The sequence below is a fragment of the Pongo abelii genome, chromosome 1 (genome assembly GCF_028885655.2).
Source record: "Pongo abelii isolate AG06213 chromosome 1, NHGRI_mPonAbe1-v2.0_pri, whole genome shotgun sequence".
NCBI classification, from domain to species: domain Eukaryota; kingdom Metazoa; phylum Chordata; class Mammalia; order Primates; family Hominidae; genus Pongo; species Pongo abelii.
Window position 1 is genome coordinate 88,218,093 of NC_071985.2, and position 16,292 is coordinate 88,234,384.

The window sequence follows — 16,292 nt, forward strand, 5'->3', positions numbered from 1 at the left end:
AAATTTTAAACAGACAACTTTGTCTTCTAGAGTGGGATAATAAATGTGTATTTGATTGAGACATTCCTAGAAAGATTTTGTATCACCTGCAGTCAAATGCACCCTAATGGATACAGCGATAGTATTTATAAAGGTAACTGAGCCTACACCCAGTTGGACTATTTGGAATTCCCATTCATTCAACCAATATTTATTTAGTGTCCACTTTGTTCTAGGCACTGGTTAAACTCTGAAGACGTAATGGTGAGCAAAACTAACAAGGTCCTTGCCCTCTTGAATTTATAGTCTAGTGGGGAAGACAGGCACCCCCAAAACAACCCACAAAGGAGTATAAATATCCATCTCTCCTGCTTCTATGAAAAAGAGGTACACGGTATTATGGGAGCATTTAATAGAGAAATTACGCTGGTGGTGGAGTCAAGGAAGGCTGCCCTGAGAAGTGAGCAGCCGTCTGAAATATGAATATGCACATTCAGGATTATGTCTTTGCCCAGAATGCTCTCTTTCTCTCCCCTGCCACTGCACCCCCCATCATGTTGCCTTATCCACTGTTTTGTTGAAACCTCCCATCATCCCAGTCATCTTCAGTATCATGCTTTCATGAAATCCACACTGACCTTTCCACTAGAAGTGACCTATTCCTTATTTAAACCCCATAAGATATGTTCTTACTCTGCCTCACAATTTCAGTGCTTGTTCTGCTTACCTCCTGACTCCCACCCCCACTTTGTAAGATGTGGACTATCTCATCTTCCCATTAAATGTCTAGCAACCTAGCTTGTTGTCTTGCACTTAATCAACATTCAATGTTTACTGTAATTGATTTTTTTTTTTTTTTGAGACTAAGTATTTCTCTGTAGCCCAGGCTGTAGTGCAGTGGTGGATCTTGGCTCACTGTAACCTCTGCCTCCAGGGTTCAAGCGATTCTTCTGCCTCAGCCTCTAGAGTAGCTGGGATTACAGGTGCATGCCACCAGGCTAGGCTAATTTTGCATTTTCAGTAGATTACAGGGGTGAGCCACCACACTCCACCCCTTAATTGAATTTTAAAACTACACTTTATCGGTGGGGCACAGTGGCTCACCCCTGTAATCCCAGTGCTTTGGGAGGGCAAGGCGGACGGATGGCTTGAGGCCAGGAGTTCGAGACCAGCCTGGCCAACATGGCGAAACTCCAACTCTACTGAAAATACAAAAAATTAAACAGGCATGGTGGCGTGCGCCTGTAATCCCAGGTACTCTGAAGGTCGAGGGACCAGAATCACTTGAACCCAGGAGGCGGAGGTTGCAGTGAGCCAAGATCATCCCGTCACTGCACTCCAGCCTGGGTGGCAGAGCAAGACTCTGTCTCAGACAAACAAACAATCAAATACACTACATTTTATCAATGTTTACCCCCATATAGTTTCAGAAAAGATTTGATAGCTTACACAGAGGAGGGTGTGTGCATGATGTCCCCACAAAGCTAGACACCCAGAGCATTGAATTTTTGTCCATAAGCTGAGTTTTTTAAAGATTAAAATATACTAATAGGGGTTATTATTATACTTATGTCAACTATTACTTACATGCGCTAGTTTCCTTAGTTTATTACAACCCTTATTCCTCAGCATAAGAAGCAAGGTGCTTGAATTTCCCAAGGGTGCGTAATATCCTTTGAAGGGGCCTGGCTCTGTTCAATATTCCGAGTGACAGTTGTCCAGGATGGCACAGTGCCCTTCCTTAAATTCACATATTGCTAATCTTCACTGTAGGTTTATAAAAAGTTGTCCTCAGTAATTGAGGGACATAGTAACATAATTGCACACTATTGAAAGTGGACTCCCTCTTAGAGATAATCTGGTAACAGAGACCCGGAGATTTGTCCCAAATTATCAGGCAGTAGCTTTCCCCATGGGGACTCGCGGAGAGTGTCGGAGATGTACAGTCATTCCCCTAACTTTCAACGTTTACACAACTCAGGACACACTCTAGGAAGGAATTCAATGATTCTCCTCTGGGTGGAGGTATTACTAGGTTCTAAAGCCGTGGCAGGCAAGCAGCTACCAACGGCGCTAAGTTCAAAGCTGCCCGAGAACTCGCCCAGAGTTAAGTCAGGGAAAAGAAACGCCTGAGAACAAACGTGCCTTCTCCCCTGCCGCAGGTGTGCTAAAGGAGGATGCGGCAGATCCCTAACTGGCTCGGCCTTGGAGCGAGCGCTGGGTGCCTGCGATGGAAAGTCGCTCTTCTCGGCGAGAATGGCCGAACCCCCAAACTTGAGGGACGCCGCTCGGGGTAACTTCTCTCCACTCACTTGCCATCAGATGAAAGGAAAGTAAAGCCCTTCCAACGTCATCCCCAGCCAGCGCGCGGCAGCTGAGCCCCAGCGGGGGCGGGGTCCGCCGGGTGCCCCTCCGCCCGAGCCCCGTGCGCTTCCAGGTCCTCCTCCTCCGCGCGGTCACTGGCTGCATCTCCGCGGCCCCGGCACAATAGAGGCTCCGCCCTCCTTCCGCGCGAGCTCTCCGCGGCTCCCTAGCCCAACAGCTCTCGCCGCCCGCGCCGCCACCGCCTCTGCCCTCCCCGTGTCCGGTCCCCGTGCGCCCCGAGGCTCCCCGCCGCCCGTCCCGGCGCGCACCGCGGGCGTCTGTCCGAACGCCTTCCAGCCACCTGAGCCCTCCTGTGGGCGAAGCGCTCAGCTAGCCAGTGCCCGCCTCACCTTCTCCGTCATCCCCTCTTCCCTGCGTCCGGCTCTCCACTGGGTTTGCACAGTCGAGGGCTGCTCGCGTCGGGAAGGAGATGCCCAGAGTCCCTGGGGCGCACCCTCCCGTCCCGCTCAGCCGCACCCAGCTTTAAAAGGTGCTCTGAGCAGCCACTTTCGCGCTCTAGCTGGGACACCCTCTCGCAGAAGTCCTTGCCGAGACCCCCCGCCCCAGCCATTCTCTGAGGGGGCTGAGGACACTCTTATCGCGCCCCTCATGGCCAAGCCTCGGCTGCTAGTTCTCTACTTCGCTCTGATTGTGATTCCGGCCTGGGTGTCCAGCATTGCCCCCACAGGGACAAGCGAGCCCCCAGATGCGCAGACAGTGGCGCCTACGGAGGACGAGACTCTGCAAAACGAGGCGGACAACCAGGAGAACGTTTTATCTCAGGTAGGATGCCGAGTGCCACGACCGCTCTTCTTGCCCTGGATGGTGGTGAGAGCCGGAAGCTGGTCCTTGCTGAAGTGTTTGAGGGCAGCTGTTTTTCCTTCCATTACCGATGGAAAGGGCATTTGATTTTCATGTATCAGAATATTTTCTTAATGGAAGGATATAGGTTCTTCTCTCAAAATCATAGGGTCTTTAAAAGTCATCAAATCAGGAGAAAGGAGAGGTGAAGGAAGGGAAGATGCCGCTCGACTTCTTGAGAAGAAAGAAAAAAAGTTGTTTTTGGTTTCAGGGTTGTGAAAAGTATCTCTTGTCTATGTGGCTGTTTGTCAGAATTGGAATGTGAAAACAGGCGGATATGTTGACCAGGAGGCAGATGGCATATCCCATCAGGAGATACTTTATGGCAGAGGGTGGGACACCAGGCGGGAGCATGGGGTGAAGTCAGAACAGAAGCATGTGTGATGAATGTGAGGTGACCCTCAAACAGAGAGATTGAGAACATGACAGAGTGTATTGGGAGGGGAGGGTGGGAATGCAGATGCAGGCAGCTAGGGCAGACTGTCAGTGGGGGCCCGAGTAACCCATGATAGTGATGGGCTTTGTAAGGTGTCTGTTTACCAAATACTTAAACTTGTTTTTTCTGACTCAATCTTCAAAACACCCTAATACCCATTTATAGATAAAGACCTTAAGAAATACATGGGTAGGCCGGGCGCGGTGGCCCATGCCTGTAATCCCAGCACTTTGGGAGGCTGAGGCGGGCAGATCACGAAGTCAGGAGTTTGAGACCAGCCTGGCCAATATGATGAAACCCCATCTCTACTAAAAATACAAAAATTAGCCAGGCGTGGTGGCAGGCACCTGTAGTCCCAGCTACTCAGGAGGCTGAGGCAGGAGAATCGCTTGAACCCGGGAGGCGGAGGTTGCAGTAAGCAGAGATCACACCACTGCACTCCAGCCTGAGTGACAGAGTGAGACTGTGTCTCAAAAAAAAAAAAAAAAAAAAAAAAAAAAAAAAGAGATACATGGGTAGAGCCAGGGCTTCTGACAGTCTTCAGCCCAGATCTCATGTCTGTAAGGGGTAGTTCTCTCTGGAGTGTTTATTTCGTGCTTTCCAGAGCCGGCATGATGACGTGTGGTGGGTGTCACCAGAATCTTCAGAATGGGGGATGTCTGAGAAAGGATCCTCCAGCGCTGCCTGTACCTTCACCTCCACCAAGCCCTAGGAGTGGGCCTTGTCTCCTTCCAGTAGAGAGAATAATTCGCTGCACTTTGGGATTTATCAAACACTAGCCTCCTCACTCTTCCTTTAATAATGATGCTAATGTATGCCCTCTGCCCACTCATTACCTCCCACTGACCCCTAAATCGAAAAGACATAAAAATCTCTCACATTGGGGCTCTGGAACACTATCAACAAAAACTTTCCTGAAACCCGAGCCTCCTGTAAGGAAGGAATCCACCCAGGGTTCTCAGAGCAGGGTTATGTAGGAATCCAGGCAGAGTTTCAGAGAGTAGACAGCCACAATTTACTATCAGCCGGTAAAGAACAGCCGCTTAAGTCACCCTTAACTACACCACCTTCTTCCACTGATCCATTCTGTGTTTGACAACAGCCCTAAAGCAAATATTAGTATTAGAAGAAACCTAATCTTTGCAAGGAAAACATTACAAGTCTTCTTCCCCCCAGACAGCATCCCAAGGAACATTTCTACTCAAACAAGCTCAATGCTTGCCCGCTGAAATCATTAGTCAAATGAAGGGAACCCTTCTGCCTGCCTAGGAAGGGAGCCCTGGCTTTGGAGATGTAGGGCCTTTTGGAGAGGATTGGGAGAGAAGAGCCTTTTCCCAGCAAGTGCCCAGAGTTGGGGCTCCAGAAAGCCTACTGTCACACATTTTCCTGCCTGGGGAGGCTGGCAGGGGCAAGTGCCCAGAAGGAAATGTTTAGCATTGCAAAAGCAGCAAGTGCTGCCAGTTTGCTTTCCTGGGTTTGGCCTGGGGTTTGGGTTCAGAAGCATGAACTCTTAGACTGAGTAAACCTTACTGACTTCTGGACCTGTCTCTTTCCTCTCAATTCCCTTTCTCCACGTCTAACCCATCCTTCAAGGCCCAGATTAAATGCCACTCCTCCAAGAAGTCTTCCCTGGCTTCCAGTTGGAGCTGCTCTTAGCTCCCACTGCCCTTTCTCTCTGCCTCTTCGGGGGCACTTATCACTCTGTACTCTGTGTGACTGCTATTTCTATGCCTCCTGCACTGTAGGCTTCTTGACAGCAGGCTCTCCATCTGGCCTATCTCTTTATCCTTCACAGCACCTCACAGTCCTTAGTAGGCACTCCATAAATGTTGAATAAATGAATGAGAGATGCCAGTAGTCTTCAAACTTGAATACCAACTTTTCAATCTCTCCAATTTCTTCTTTTCCTTTTTATACTTAAACCTGGATTCTGACTGGGCATGGTGTCTCACGCCTGTAATCCCAGCACTTTGGGAGGCTGGGGCAGGTGGATCACTTAGGGTCAGGAGTTCAAGACCAGCCTGGCAAACATGGCGAAACTGAAAATACAAAATTAGCTGGGCATGGTAGTGTGCGCCTGTAATCCCAGCTACTTGGAAGGCTGAGGCAGGAGAATCACTTGAACCTGGGAGGTGGCGGTTGCAGTGAGCTGAGATCATGCCACTGCACTCCAGTCTGGGCAACAGAGTGAGACTCTGTCTCAAAAAAAAAAAAAAAAAAAAGAAAGAAAGAAAGAAAAGAAAGCCTAAACCTGGATTGTAGCAGAAAGAAGGCAAAGGCTATTGGACAAATGACAGGGCTTATCTGTTTTTTCCTTTAAATAATGAAAGGCCAAGGCCCATGAGAAAGGCACAGCTTTCCAAGACAAACGAAGAGAGCTGAACTCTGAATGCCTTCAAGGAAATGTCAGAGTCAGCAAACTGCATCTCAGTGACCTATTGGCTCCGTGGTTCAGAGTTTTCTGAGGTCTCTGACTAGTGCAGGACGTTTGACTAAGTAAATGGAGAGCTTCCTTCTGGAGGCTGACTGACACCTGTGTTTGCATGCCCCTAACCCGTTTTCTGTGTGTCTAGTTGCTGGGGGACTATGACAAGGTCAAGGCTATGTCTGAGGGCTCGGACTGTCAGTGCAAGTGTGTGGTGAGACCCCTGGGCCGGGATGCCTGTCAGAGGATCAATGCGGGGGCCTCCAGGAAGGAAGACTTCTATACCGTGGAAACCATCACCTCGGGCTCGTCCTGCAAGTGTGCCTGTGTCGCACCCCCATCGGCCCTCAATCCCTGCGAGGGAGACTTCAGGCTCCAGAAGCTGCGGGAGGCAGACAGCCAGGACTTGAAGGTAGGACCTAGTATGGGGCAATGCCTTGGATGAGAGGGCACTTTTGAGATCCACAAGTCTGGCAGGGCCATGGTTGAAGATTGTAAGCCCTTTGAAGAAGGTCAGGCCTGTTCCCTAGAATGCTGTGTGCGGATCAAGGTTGATGTCCTAGCAAACTTGTCCTTTTCGGCTCTGGTGTATAAGGGAGATGCTTAAATCAAAGTGTGCCTACCCCTCCTTATGGAGCCAGAGAGGCTGGGCCTGGGAGCAGCTGCCAGGCCCAGCTGGCCAAAAGAACTCAGCGTTCTTCAGGAAAATTGCTGCCACAATTTACTATCAGCCCAGCACACACCCCAAAGAGGCAAAAGAAAATTGCGAGTAAGCCTTTGGCCCTTAGCGGAAGGGCTGGGTTGGCCTAGGGAAGGAGAGGCCGGGGGCCTGCTCTAGATTGCATCATCAAACTGTGATCCTATCATGGTCCATAGGGTAGGGAAGCTCAGGCCCCACTTAGGCACCCCCATGGGTTGGCTGAGGGCTTCTTCTGATCCTGCACACCCCCCTTCCCTTGCAGCATGGGGTAGTGGAACGAGCTGGGTTTTGGAGTCAGACAGACTTGGGTTCAAATCATAGCAGTGTGATCCCACTTAAGTTATTTAACTTGTCTGCCTTCCAGCTCCTTGAATAACATGTGGGAATAATAACGTCTACTTGGTGGGGTTATGAGAATCAATGAGATAACAACTAGGAGGTACTTGGCACAATACCAGACATTCAGCTAGGCATGACCATGTAAATGAATGAATGGATGACTATGTAAAGTGCTGCTGGCATCTGGCACTCACTCAGTGACTAGTAGTCATTGGTGTCTCTTTCAACAGAGTAGTGTTTACCAATATCAGGAGTATCTCAGGATTCGGCCAGAGCCACAGCTCTGCCATGAAACAACTTTCTGAACCAAGTGCCACACTCACTCAGTTGTAGGATTGGACTCTGGGGGAATTCTGGAACACCATAAGGCAAAATGTCTATTAGAAATCAGAAAATTATCACAGTACATACTAACAGCCAGCTATCTTTTTATGGCTTCTATCCAGGATTCAGCTCTCTTCCGCTGGTAGAGAGAAAGGAGCTCACCTTCTAAACATGAGTATTTCATACTTGGACTTCTTCATGTAGAAGCTAGGCTCTGAGATAAATGGGGAGTGTAGATTGCAAAAGTGTGGCCCAGTAAACTTCCAGGAACTGGCCCTCATCATCTTCCCTCTTACCCTGCACTCTGCATGCCCTCAGTGCCCCCAGAGCCTCGGCCACCTTCCTCCCAGGGCCTCTATACTGGCAGGCAGGATGGCATTGATAAAAACTGAGAAGGCTGGGTGCACTGTGGCAGCTTGCCATAGAGCAAGAGTCTCAAAGATGGGACGCTGAGTCCTCTTTTAGCCCAGGGTCAGTTTAGCACTTTGTGCTAAGGAGAACCTGTTGATGTCTTTCAGAGCCTTTAGCAGACAATGAAATTGAGTGTTTCAGAAGCATATCCTCAAGGTATTGACATGTAGAGCCACCTCGTTGAGTATTTATAGAATAAAAATACCTGTTATGAGCCAGCTATCTTGGGGAAACAGAGATAAAGGATACATAGACACTGCTTGCTTGTTTTCTTTTTTTAACTTTTATTTTAGGTTCAGGGGTACATGCGCAGGTTTGTTATAGAGGTAAACTCACGTGACGGGAGTTTGTTGTACAGATTATTTTGTCACCCAGCTACTAAGCCTAGTACCTAATCGTTATTTTTTCTGCTCCTCTCCCTCTTCCTACCCTCCACCATCAAGCAGGCCTTAGCATCTGTTGTTCCTTTCTTTGTGTCTATGAGTTCTCATCATTTATCTCCCACCTATAAGTGAAAACATGTGGTATTTGGTTTTCTGTTCCTGTGTTAGTTTGCTAAGGATAATGGCCTCTAGCTGCAACCATGTTCCCATAAAAGACATGATCTCATTTTTTTCATGGCTGCATAGTATTCCATGGTATATACATACTGCATTTTCTTTATCCAGCCTGTCATTGATGTGCATTTAGGCTGATTCCATGTCTTTGCTATTGAGACATTACTTTCAAGGAGCTCACAGTCTAGTAGGAAAGACAGATGTCAATGCAACTGACGGATTTCATAAAAGAGGTATAAACAGTTTGTGAAGAGGTCTAGACCTCAGGTTTACTTGTTCTTGTAGGACTCTCCCATTTTCTCACCCAAACATTTCAGAAGGCAGAATGCACATACACCATTGTGCTTGCCTACATCCCTGCCTACACAAATGTGTTTCTCACGGCAACCTCTCAATTCCTGGCTAGTGGCTTTCCTGCCAAGCCCCCAACATGCAGATCTGAAAGGAAACTCTGCCCTGTGTCTGTCTGCCCCAGCCCTGGACTAACCCCTTGCCTTGTTTCATAGCTCTCCACAATCATAGACATGTTGGAAGGAGCGTTCTATGGCCTGGATCTCCTGAAGCTACATTCAGTCACCACCAAACTGGTGGGGCGAGTGGATAAACTGGAGGAGGTAAGGAGGATTCTGGTTTCCATATCTTTTTCTTCATCGAGCCCAAAAGCATATCAAATGTCCCACAGTAAATTTTCAGCTAGCACATGCACTGACTAGACTTAACCCATCCTATTCTATGAAAGGAAAAATATACATAAAAGATTCATTCAAAATTATGCCAAATTGTTGGTGACAAAGAAAATCAGTTAAGTAGAAATGCCAGTACTGTACCTTCTTTTTTTCATCTATAAAATCCTCTTAATCATATAACCAATGTCTTTCCATTTTTACCTTGACTTCCAGGGACCTCAGAACTCAATGAAATATAAAGGTACAATAAGCATCTTACCTCCAGTTTTAAGGTGGAGTCATCTCCTTCCTTCGTATATGGTTCTTAACTTCTCTAACTGTTCTGGTGCATACCCCTGTATTTATGTGTGTGAATCCATCTGAAATTCGTTTTAGAGGAAGAAGACATAAAAATGATTACTAATAAGTAATGTTCCCCACTCAGCATTCAGGCTGGTCATGCCCAGGATGAATGGACGAGTCATGCAATTTTCATAGACAAAGACACCATACTATTCTGACTGGGCTCTGGGAGTTGTACAGGTGGTGCTGTGGTTTTCATCTAGTGGTGTGTGAAGGGAGCTGGGAGTTATTACAGATACTGTAATAACATTGACAGTGCTTGTTGCTGTGATGCCTTAACATATAGATGAGAAATCATTTAGTCACCCAAAAAGTAACTAACGATCATTATTCAATCTTATTGGTAAGGAACTTTATGGATATGTTTCATTGACTCGCATCTGGTTCTTGGACTGATACTTGAAACAGTGACTCAAAGAGCTGCTGCTCTGAGTGGAAATCTGTTTCTTTAATGTTTACAGCATTACTGTAAGTGGCAAATTTAATAACACAATGACTGTAAACGTATCAATATTCCTTATGAAAAAGTGGACTTTTGGGGGGCTGTCATGAAGAGCTAAGGTTCTTCGATCTATGATTAGTAGATGTAGTGGTTTGTGGCAGAAAGAGCAGCAGGCTCGGAGTCAGGACAGGATGAGTTCCTTACTCTTTGTTTGTGCTGCCGAGCAGCCATGTCCTACCTTCTCCATCTGGACAGTGAGAATAGTACCCTGCCTACTCCATATGATTGCTGAGAGTATACAAAGTACGCTAATCAGTATGAAAATGCTTTGAAATGGTTAAATTAAACAAGGCTCTGACCATGGAGAGATTGAGGACAAACATTCCTACATTACTTTGCCAGGAGAGCTGGCACAAAGATGATGAAACATTGAAGTTAAGGATTAGTTTCAACACACTCCTTCCACTCCTTAAAATTTTCCCAGAAAGTGAACACCAGTTCCTTTTCTACCCGCCCTTGGGCTTAGCTCCTCCAATGCTGTGGTGAGATGTTTTCTGAATATGGCTGTTGGCTCTGAGAGGGTTGGTAGGTCCTTAATCACATCAGATATGCGGTCTGATGAGAGGGGTCAGGGTTTTGGATCCTGAGATTTGTAGACAGATCAGAGTGGCCCACAGAACTGCATCAGCTTCCTCTTCACTGTGTGCAACTCTCTTCAAGGGGTGCTCTCAAAGAACTAGGTCCCTGGGCATCTTGAGTCTCTCCTTCCTCATTGTTAACAGCCAGAATGATGACATTGTGGATGGTCAGCACCATCCCACTACTAATGGACTTCATGCAGGCTTTGGACTCTTCCTCCTAGTTAAAACCACTTTCTGGTTCTTTCAGATACATTCAAAAGGAATTAAACCAAGGTCCAATATTGGGAAGTGCCTCTGTTTTCCTAGGCCCCCAGAACCATCCAAATGTGCAATGCCCCTTTAAGAAAAGGATTGCTCTTCTATAGGAAAAGGAGCGACAGCAACCTCTTCTGCTTTTACCTGACCTTGACAGCCAAACAGTTGCTATTCTTCCTGGAGAACACAGCTTGAGAAAGATAGATCTGGGGGGAGAGTACAGTGCTCTGGAGGCCAAGGTCAGGTGCTCAGCCTCTGAGAAGGCCAGTGGGCTGGGCTTATCCAAGGACCACAGTCTTGTTACAGCTTTGTCCAGCAGCTGAGCCCTCCCTGCTCAGGAGGGAGTATGGGTCAATTTGATGTAATACCAGTGCCCCAGCAGGGTGGTATTGTCCATACAGTCACACAGTAACCTAGTTTTTGCAAAAAACAGTTTTAGTTACATCAATGAGAGTATCTCCTTGCCAAAACTGTGGTATGTTTAGTAGCAAAGATTGGACCTTAATAATAATCCCTTACATTTTTATAGCATATTATGTTTTGTAAAGCATTCCGTATACATTTAGCCCATTTGTTCCTAGGTAATGTGAGAGCCAAGGAAATTAGATGACTTGACCAAGATCACAGTGCCAGGAAGTACAGGGCCTTCTGGTTCCTGGTCCAGGGCTCTTTCTAATCAACCCTGTAAGTTTCTTCAAATCATTGCCATCTGTCCTGCAAGCATCAGATTTTCTTAACAGGAACTTCAAACAATAGCTCTTCCAAGGGAATTTCTAGGCAGAACTGTGACTCTATCCCCTAGACCCATTAAATAGGATTAAAGTTGAGTTCAGGAAGGAAGTTTCCCCAAACCAGACAGCCTAAGGTGATAGGGTGCTGAAGTGTGACAGTAGTCTTCAGATGGGTCTGGGCCCCTGTGCCCAAACAGTGGAGCACTGTATTTGCTTGAGTTTGTCTCAAGGCTCATGCCAGCTGACTGTCTGGAGTCTGCAGTAATTGAAAAGGCAGAATGTTGGGTAAATTGAAAAAACACTCCCTCTCCAGCTTGGTTCTGCAGGACAAATGGAAGTTAAATTCTGCTCCTGGTCCTTGAATATTCTTGAATCCCAACGGGAGCTCTTTGGAGGTCAGACAAGACAAAAAAGGGGTCAGATTGGAGAGGCATTTTGCCCAGAGTAAGATCAATGGTTGGCAGTATAAGCAAGCACATATTTATGGGATATAGCCACAGTTCCACCTTGAGTATATAGGAGGAGGTAGGAATGGAAACTTCATTTGCAGTTGAAAGAGGAAGGAAGGAGAGAGAAATGGAATCTGAACTATTTTGAGTTTACCTTTTGGTAAAATCAGCCCTGGGAGCAGCTCTGCTTAGTGGAATGATTTCGGGTAAGCTTTTGTTTTTTTTTTTTGTTTTTTTTTTTTTTTATCTCACCTTTTTATGACCTGGCAAGGATAGAGTAGAGTTCTCTCCATCAGGGTCAATTTACATCTGTGTCCTTTTTTTTTTTTACTTTTATTTTAGGTTTGGAGGGTACATGTGAAGGTTTGTTACATAGGTAAACTTGTGTTACAGGGGTTTGCTGAACAGAGTATTTCATCACCCAGGTATTAAGTCCAGTACCCAATAGTTATCTTTTTTTTTTTTAAATACTGAAAAATGACACATGCATAGAAAAGTGTATAAACAATGAATATAGTTTAACAAATTACTATGAACAAAATGCCTGTGTAACCACCAACCAGCTCAAGAAACAGACCAATTTTAATACCCCAAAAGGCCCCCATATGCTCTCTCCTACTCATACCCTTCCCTCAGGGAACCTTTATTCTTACCTTTATGTTAATCATCTTCCTTGTTTTTCTTTATAGTTTCATCATTTAAGGATGCATCCCTAAATGTAATAGTTTTGCCTTTTTTGAATGTTAAATACATAGAATCCTACAGAAGTGTGTGTGTGTGTGTGTGTGTGTGTGTGTGTGTGTGTGTGTGTGTGTTGGGCTTTTTTCACTCAAATTTATATTTTTAATATTTACCTATGTTGTTTTTGTGTCTTGTGGTTCATTCATTTTTATTGCTGTGTAGTATTTATTGTATGAATATACTACAATTTATCTGTTCTCCTGATGATGGATATGTGGATTGTTTCCAGTTTCTGAATGCATAAATCAGAATAGCCCTATGGACATTCCTGTACATGAACATCCCTGTGCATGTACCCTGGTGCATGTGTGCCTGCATTCCTCTATGGTACATTAGATAAGTGGAACTAGAAGATAAGCATTAGTTATGCTTATCTTCAACTTCAGGAGATATTGCCAAACTGTTTTCCAAAGTGGTAGTATAAGTTTACATTCCCTCCAGCAGGGTATAAAAGTTCTACACACATCCTCACCAACACTTGGTATTGTCAGACTTTCTAGTTTTTGTCAATTTGGAGGCTATAACTTAGTAGGGTCATTTCACTGTGTTCTAGAAACTTAACTCCAAAAATATCTTTCCAGTTCACTGGGGGAGGTCTGAAGCCTCATAAACCAGTTTTAGAACTGCTCCAGGAATAAGAAACACTCAAGGTGGTCAGCAGTCCAGCATAGACCCCAGCTGACCTTTCTTCCCTGTGAGTGGCTGGGAAGGGGAAGGGCATGCAGGAAGTGTGGGTACATGTTGGAGTTGAGGGGTGGGTGGGCACATAACATAAGTATCTGAAGAGATAGGAGTTAAAAGTCTAGAAAGAAAACCTGTAACTTCCAAAGGCAAAGGCAAGCCCTGTTCATTGCATACACAGCTGGCAGTGGCACTCACTCAGCTCAAGAAAAGACTTCATCCGAGCTCCGAGTGCACTCAGAGACCCACAGACTTGTAGGCTGCCCAGGCCTAAAGGTGGGTTCTGAAGGCAGCAGGACTAGAGGCATGGTGTTCAACCCCTAGCAGCACATACTGCTTCCAGGGGCAGATTTCTTACTAAAGTGGAGAAAAAGACAAACAGAGGGACAGATCATTAAAATAATCTTCTAGCATCAAGGCTTTAGTTGGTTTCAGTCATTGCTGTAAAATTTGCAAATTTTATGAGGAAATGTCCCACCCCACCTTGCTGCAGGATACCTGTAAGTGTTTATAAGTGCTTGAAATGCTTATGTACACATGTGCCTTTGTATATGTGTGGGTGCATAGCCCATGCTCTTAAAATAGATGCATGCCTGCAAGCTTTCCATAGTGTGATTTCTGTTTTGTCCCTTCTGGTATGTGTGTCTCTTTCCTTTTTCTCGAATCTACCTGCTGGAATTTGCAAACCACACCCATGAGCATAGATGGCACCAGGGAACCTTGTGTCCCAGCTGAAGCCTTTTCTCCTGATAATGTTGCCTCCAAGGAAGATTTAAGTCCATGATGGATTTACCAGACCCAGAACTGGCCCGCTCCCCAGAATGTACTGGCACAGGCATTGCTGAGGGCTTCTCCCCAACACCTAAAGCTTTGGTGGCTTTTGTGTTTCTGGACTGAAAGGCATGATCAAAGAAGCATTCCTGACCCTGGGGGATATATCTTTTCACCAGCTAATAGGAAAATGTAATTTTCATCTGTGCAGACTTGGCTGTGAGTTGGGGGAGGTGTCTCTTTCCAAGCCCCCCCTTTCCTTCCACCCTACACCCCTGTTGAGACACCCCCAGGGCTCACTCTTCTGATCAAATCTGCTCTTTCCGAGGGGTTTGCTGTAAGTCATTTCACTCTTCTTCCTCAAGTGAAGGCTTGGAGAGGGGCACTGCTTACCTGGCCTGACTTCAGTGTCCTCATACGTGAAAAGGCAGAGGGTCGAAGTTAATGTTTCTAAGATATATTTCAGCCTAACGCTATTTAATTCAATTTACATCTTAATATGAGTTAAAACCAATATATTACCTCTCCCAGGGTTGTATATACTTCAAATCTAATTTGCCATTGTGGGATATAAAGTTTTCTTCTTGGCTAAAGAGACTTACAGTGCGAGTGTCAGCCCTCCCTCCGTCGGCCTAGGAACAATTTAGAGCTGCCAGGATGTGCAGGTGTGCACAGCTCGAGTGGCCCTATTTTAAGGGGTAAGGTTACCCCTAATATAGAAATTCATCACCAGAGGCCTGGGACTTCTTGCTGTTGCCTTGTTTGACTTTCCTGCCAGGCCCTGGACTTCTTAAGGGCAAGCTGGGTCAAGTCATCTTTGTTTCCCAGGCCCTGGTCCAGCACCTGATGTGGGACAGATGCTCCACAGCTGTTTGGTTGGATGAATGTTCAATGGGGCAGCTGGTGGCTCCCTGAACCCAGGCCTGCCTGTCTCTCCCATCAGCTGTGGTCGGAGGGATTAGGCCACGGCCCGCCTGTCCTGCCATCAGGAGCACCGGCTGTTTCCAGCTGTTCTCTTCCCCAGCTCTCTTACCAGGGGCTAGGAGACAGCTGTCAGCTGGGGTTGCTGTCCCAGGCCATCTGGTCCTAGCTGTCTCCTGGAGGGTGCAAAGGTTGAGCATGGTGAGCTGGTGGGAACTACGAGCCCCCCCACCTTGGGTCCAGTTACCCTCACACTTGCTCAGTTCACTCCCATGAGAAACTATGTCCCATCTGCCCTTGGGCTTGCCATCTGTATCTTAGCCCTGTGCACATCTAGCTATCTGCCAGGGAGTCCTGATGCCCACAGGACCTATCAGGCAGCCTCCCAGGCAGCCTCTTTAGATGTGGCTGTGTGCACCTGCTGTGTGACTTGGGGCCAGGGTTTGCCTCACCTGCAGTCTGGCTTCATCTACTCCCACAGATGTCTAGTGTGTCTCTCTACAGCACACCAACCTTGGGTTCTTACCTTCCTCCTCACGCCAGCCATACCAAACCCTAGCTTCCCTTTCCTTTTCCACCCGCATGTCTGCTATGGAGACCCCAAGGGTCCCTCCCACTCCAGCTTCACCCACATGCCTCAAGCCCGATTTCTGTGCCCAGCACTGTACCACATGCAGCCCCTTATCCATCTCCGTGCCAAGCCTGGGTGAGGTAGGTGTCATCATTCCTTCTTTTTCTGCCTGGAGCCTAGAAAGGTTTCATCCCTTGCCCTGTGTGGTTATATAAGCAGGCCATGACTGTGGTGTGGGTTTACACCCGATCTCCAGAGCCAGCACCGTCCCCCCACCACACCTCTGTCCCTGGTTCTATTTGTAAAAACGAGACCACAGAGAACTGCTAGAGTTCTGCCCCATGGTCATCTTTCCCCTGGTCCCAAGGTTTTGGCTTAAGATACTACACAGTCTCACCCAGGCACACGCACACATGTCTAAGAGCTGGACAAGGTCAGGATACAGTCTGTGTCCTTCATACCCATTCCACCGGTCTACACGTCTTGTTGTGCTGGCCCTCCATGGCTTGTCAAAACACCAGCCATACTGACTAGGGCTGACTGATGGCTGTACCCCTAACTCCGCCTGCATCTGGTTCCCCTTTGCCAAGGGTCTCTGCCTTGTTCGCACGTTCTATTCCCTCTGGTGTGTGTGCATCTGGCTGAAGTTAGCAGTGGACACGTGT

General features: G+C 46.9%; 1 protein-coding gene across 3 annotated transcripts in view; it reads left to right on the forward strand.

The window, feature by feature from the left end:
- The first annotated feature begins 2,420 nt into the window (after window positions 1-2,420).
- OLFML2B (olfactomedin like 2B) overlaps window positions 2,421-16,292 on the forward strand; it is a 41,057-nt gene continuing 27,185 nt past the window's right edge. The window contains exons 1-3 of one of the 3 annotated variants that reach the window (XM_009241567.4): window positions 2,421-3,126; window positions 6,214-6,477; window positions 8,903-9,010. In XM_009241567.4, the coding sequence (XP_009239842.2) occupies window positions 2,953-3,126; window positions 6,214-6,477; window positions 8,903-9,010 (546 nt within the window). In that variant the 5' untranslated portion in view covers window positions 2,421-2,952. The remainder of the gene's footprint in view (window positions 3,127-6,213; window positions 6,478-8,902; window positions 9,011-16,292) is intronic. The other 2 variants (XM_002809870.6, XM_009241561.4) reach the window with 2 other exon arrangements.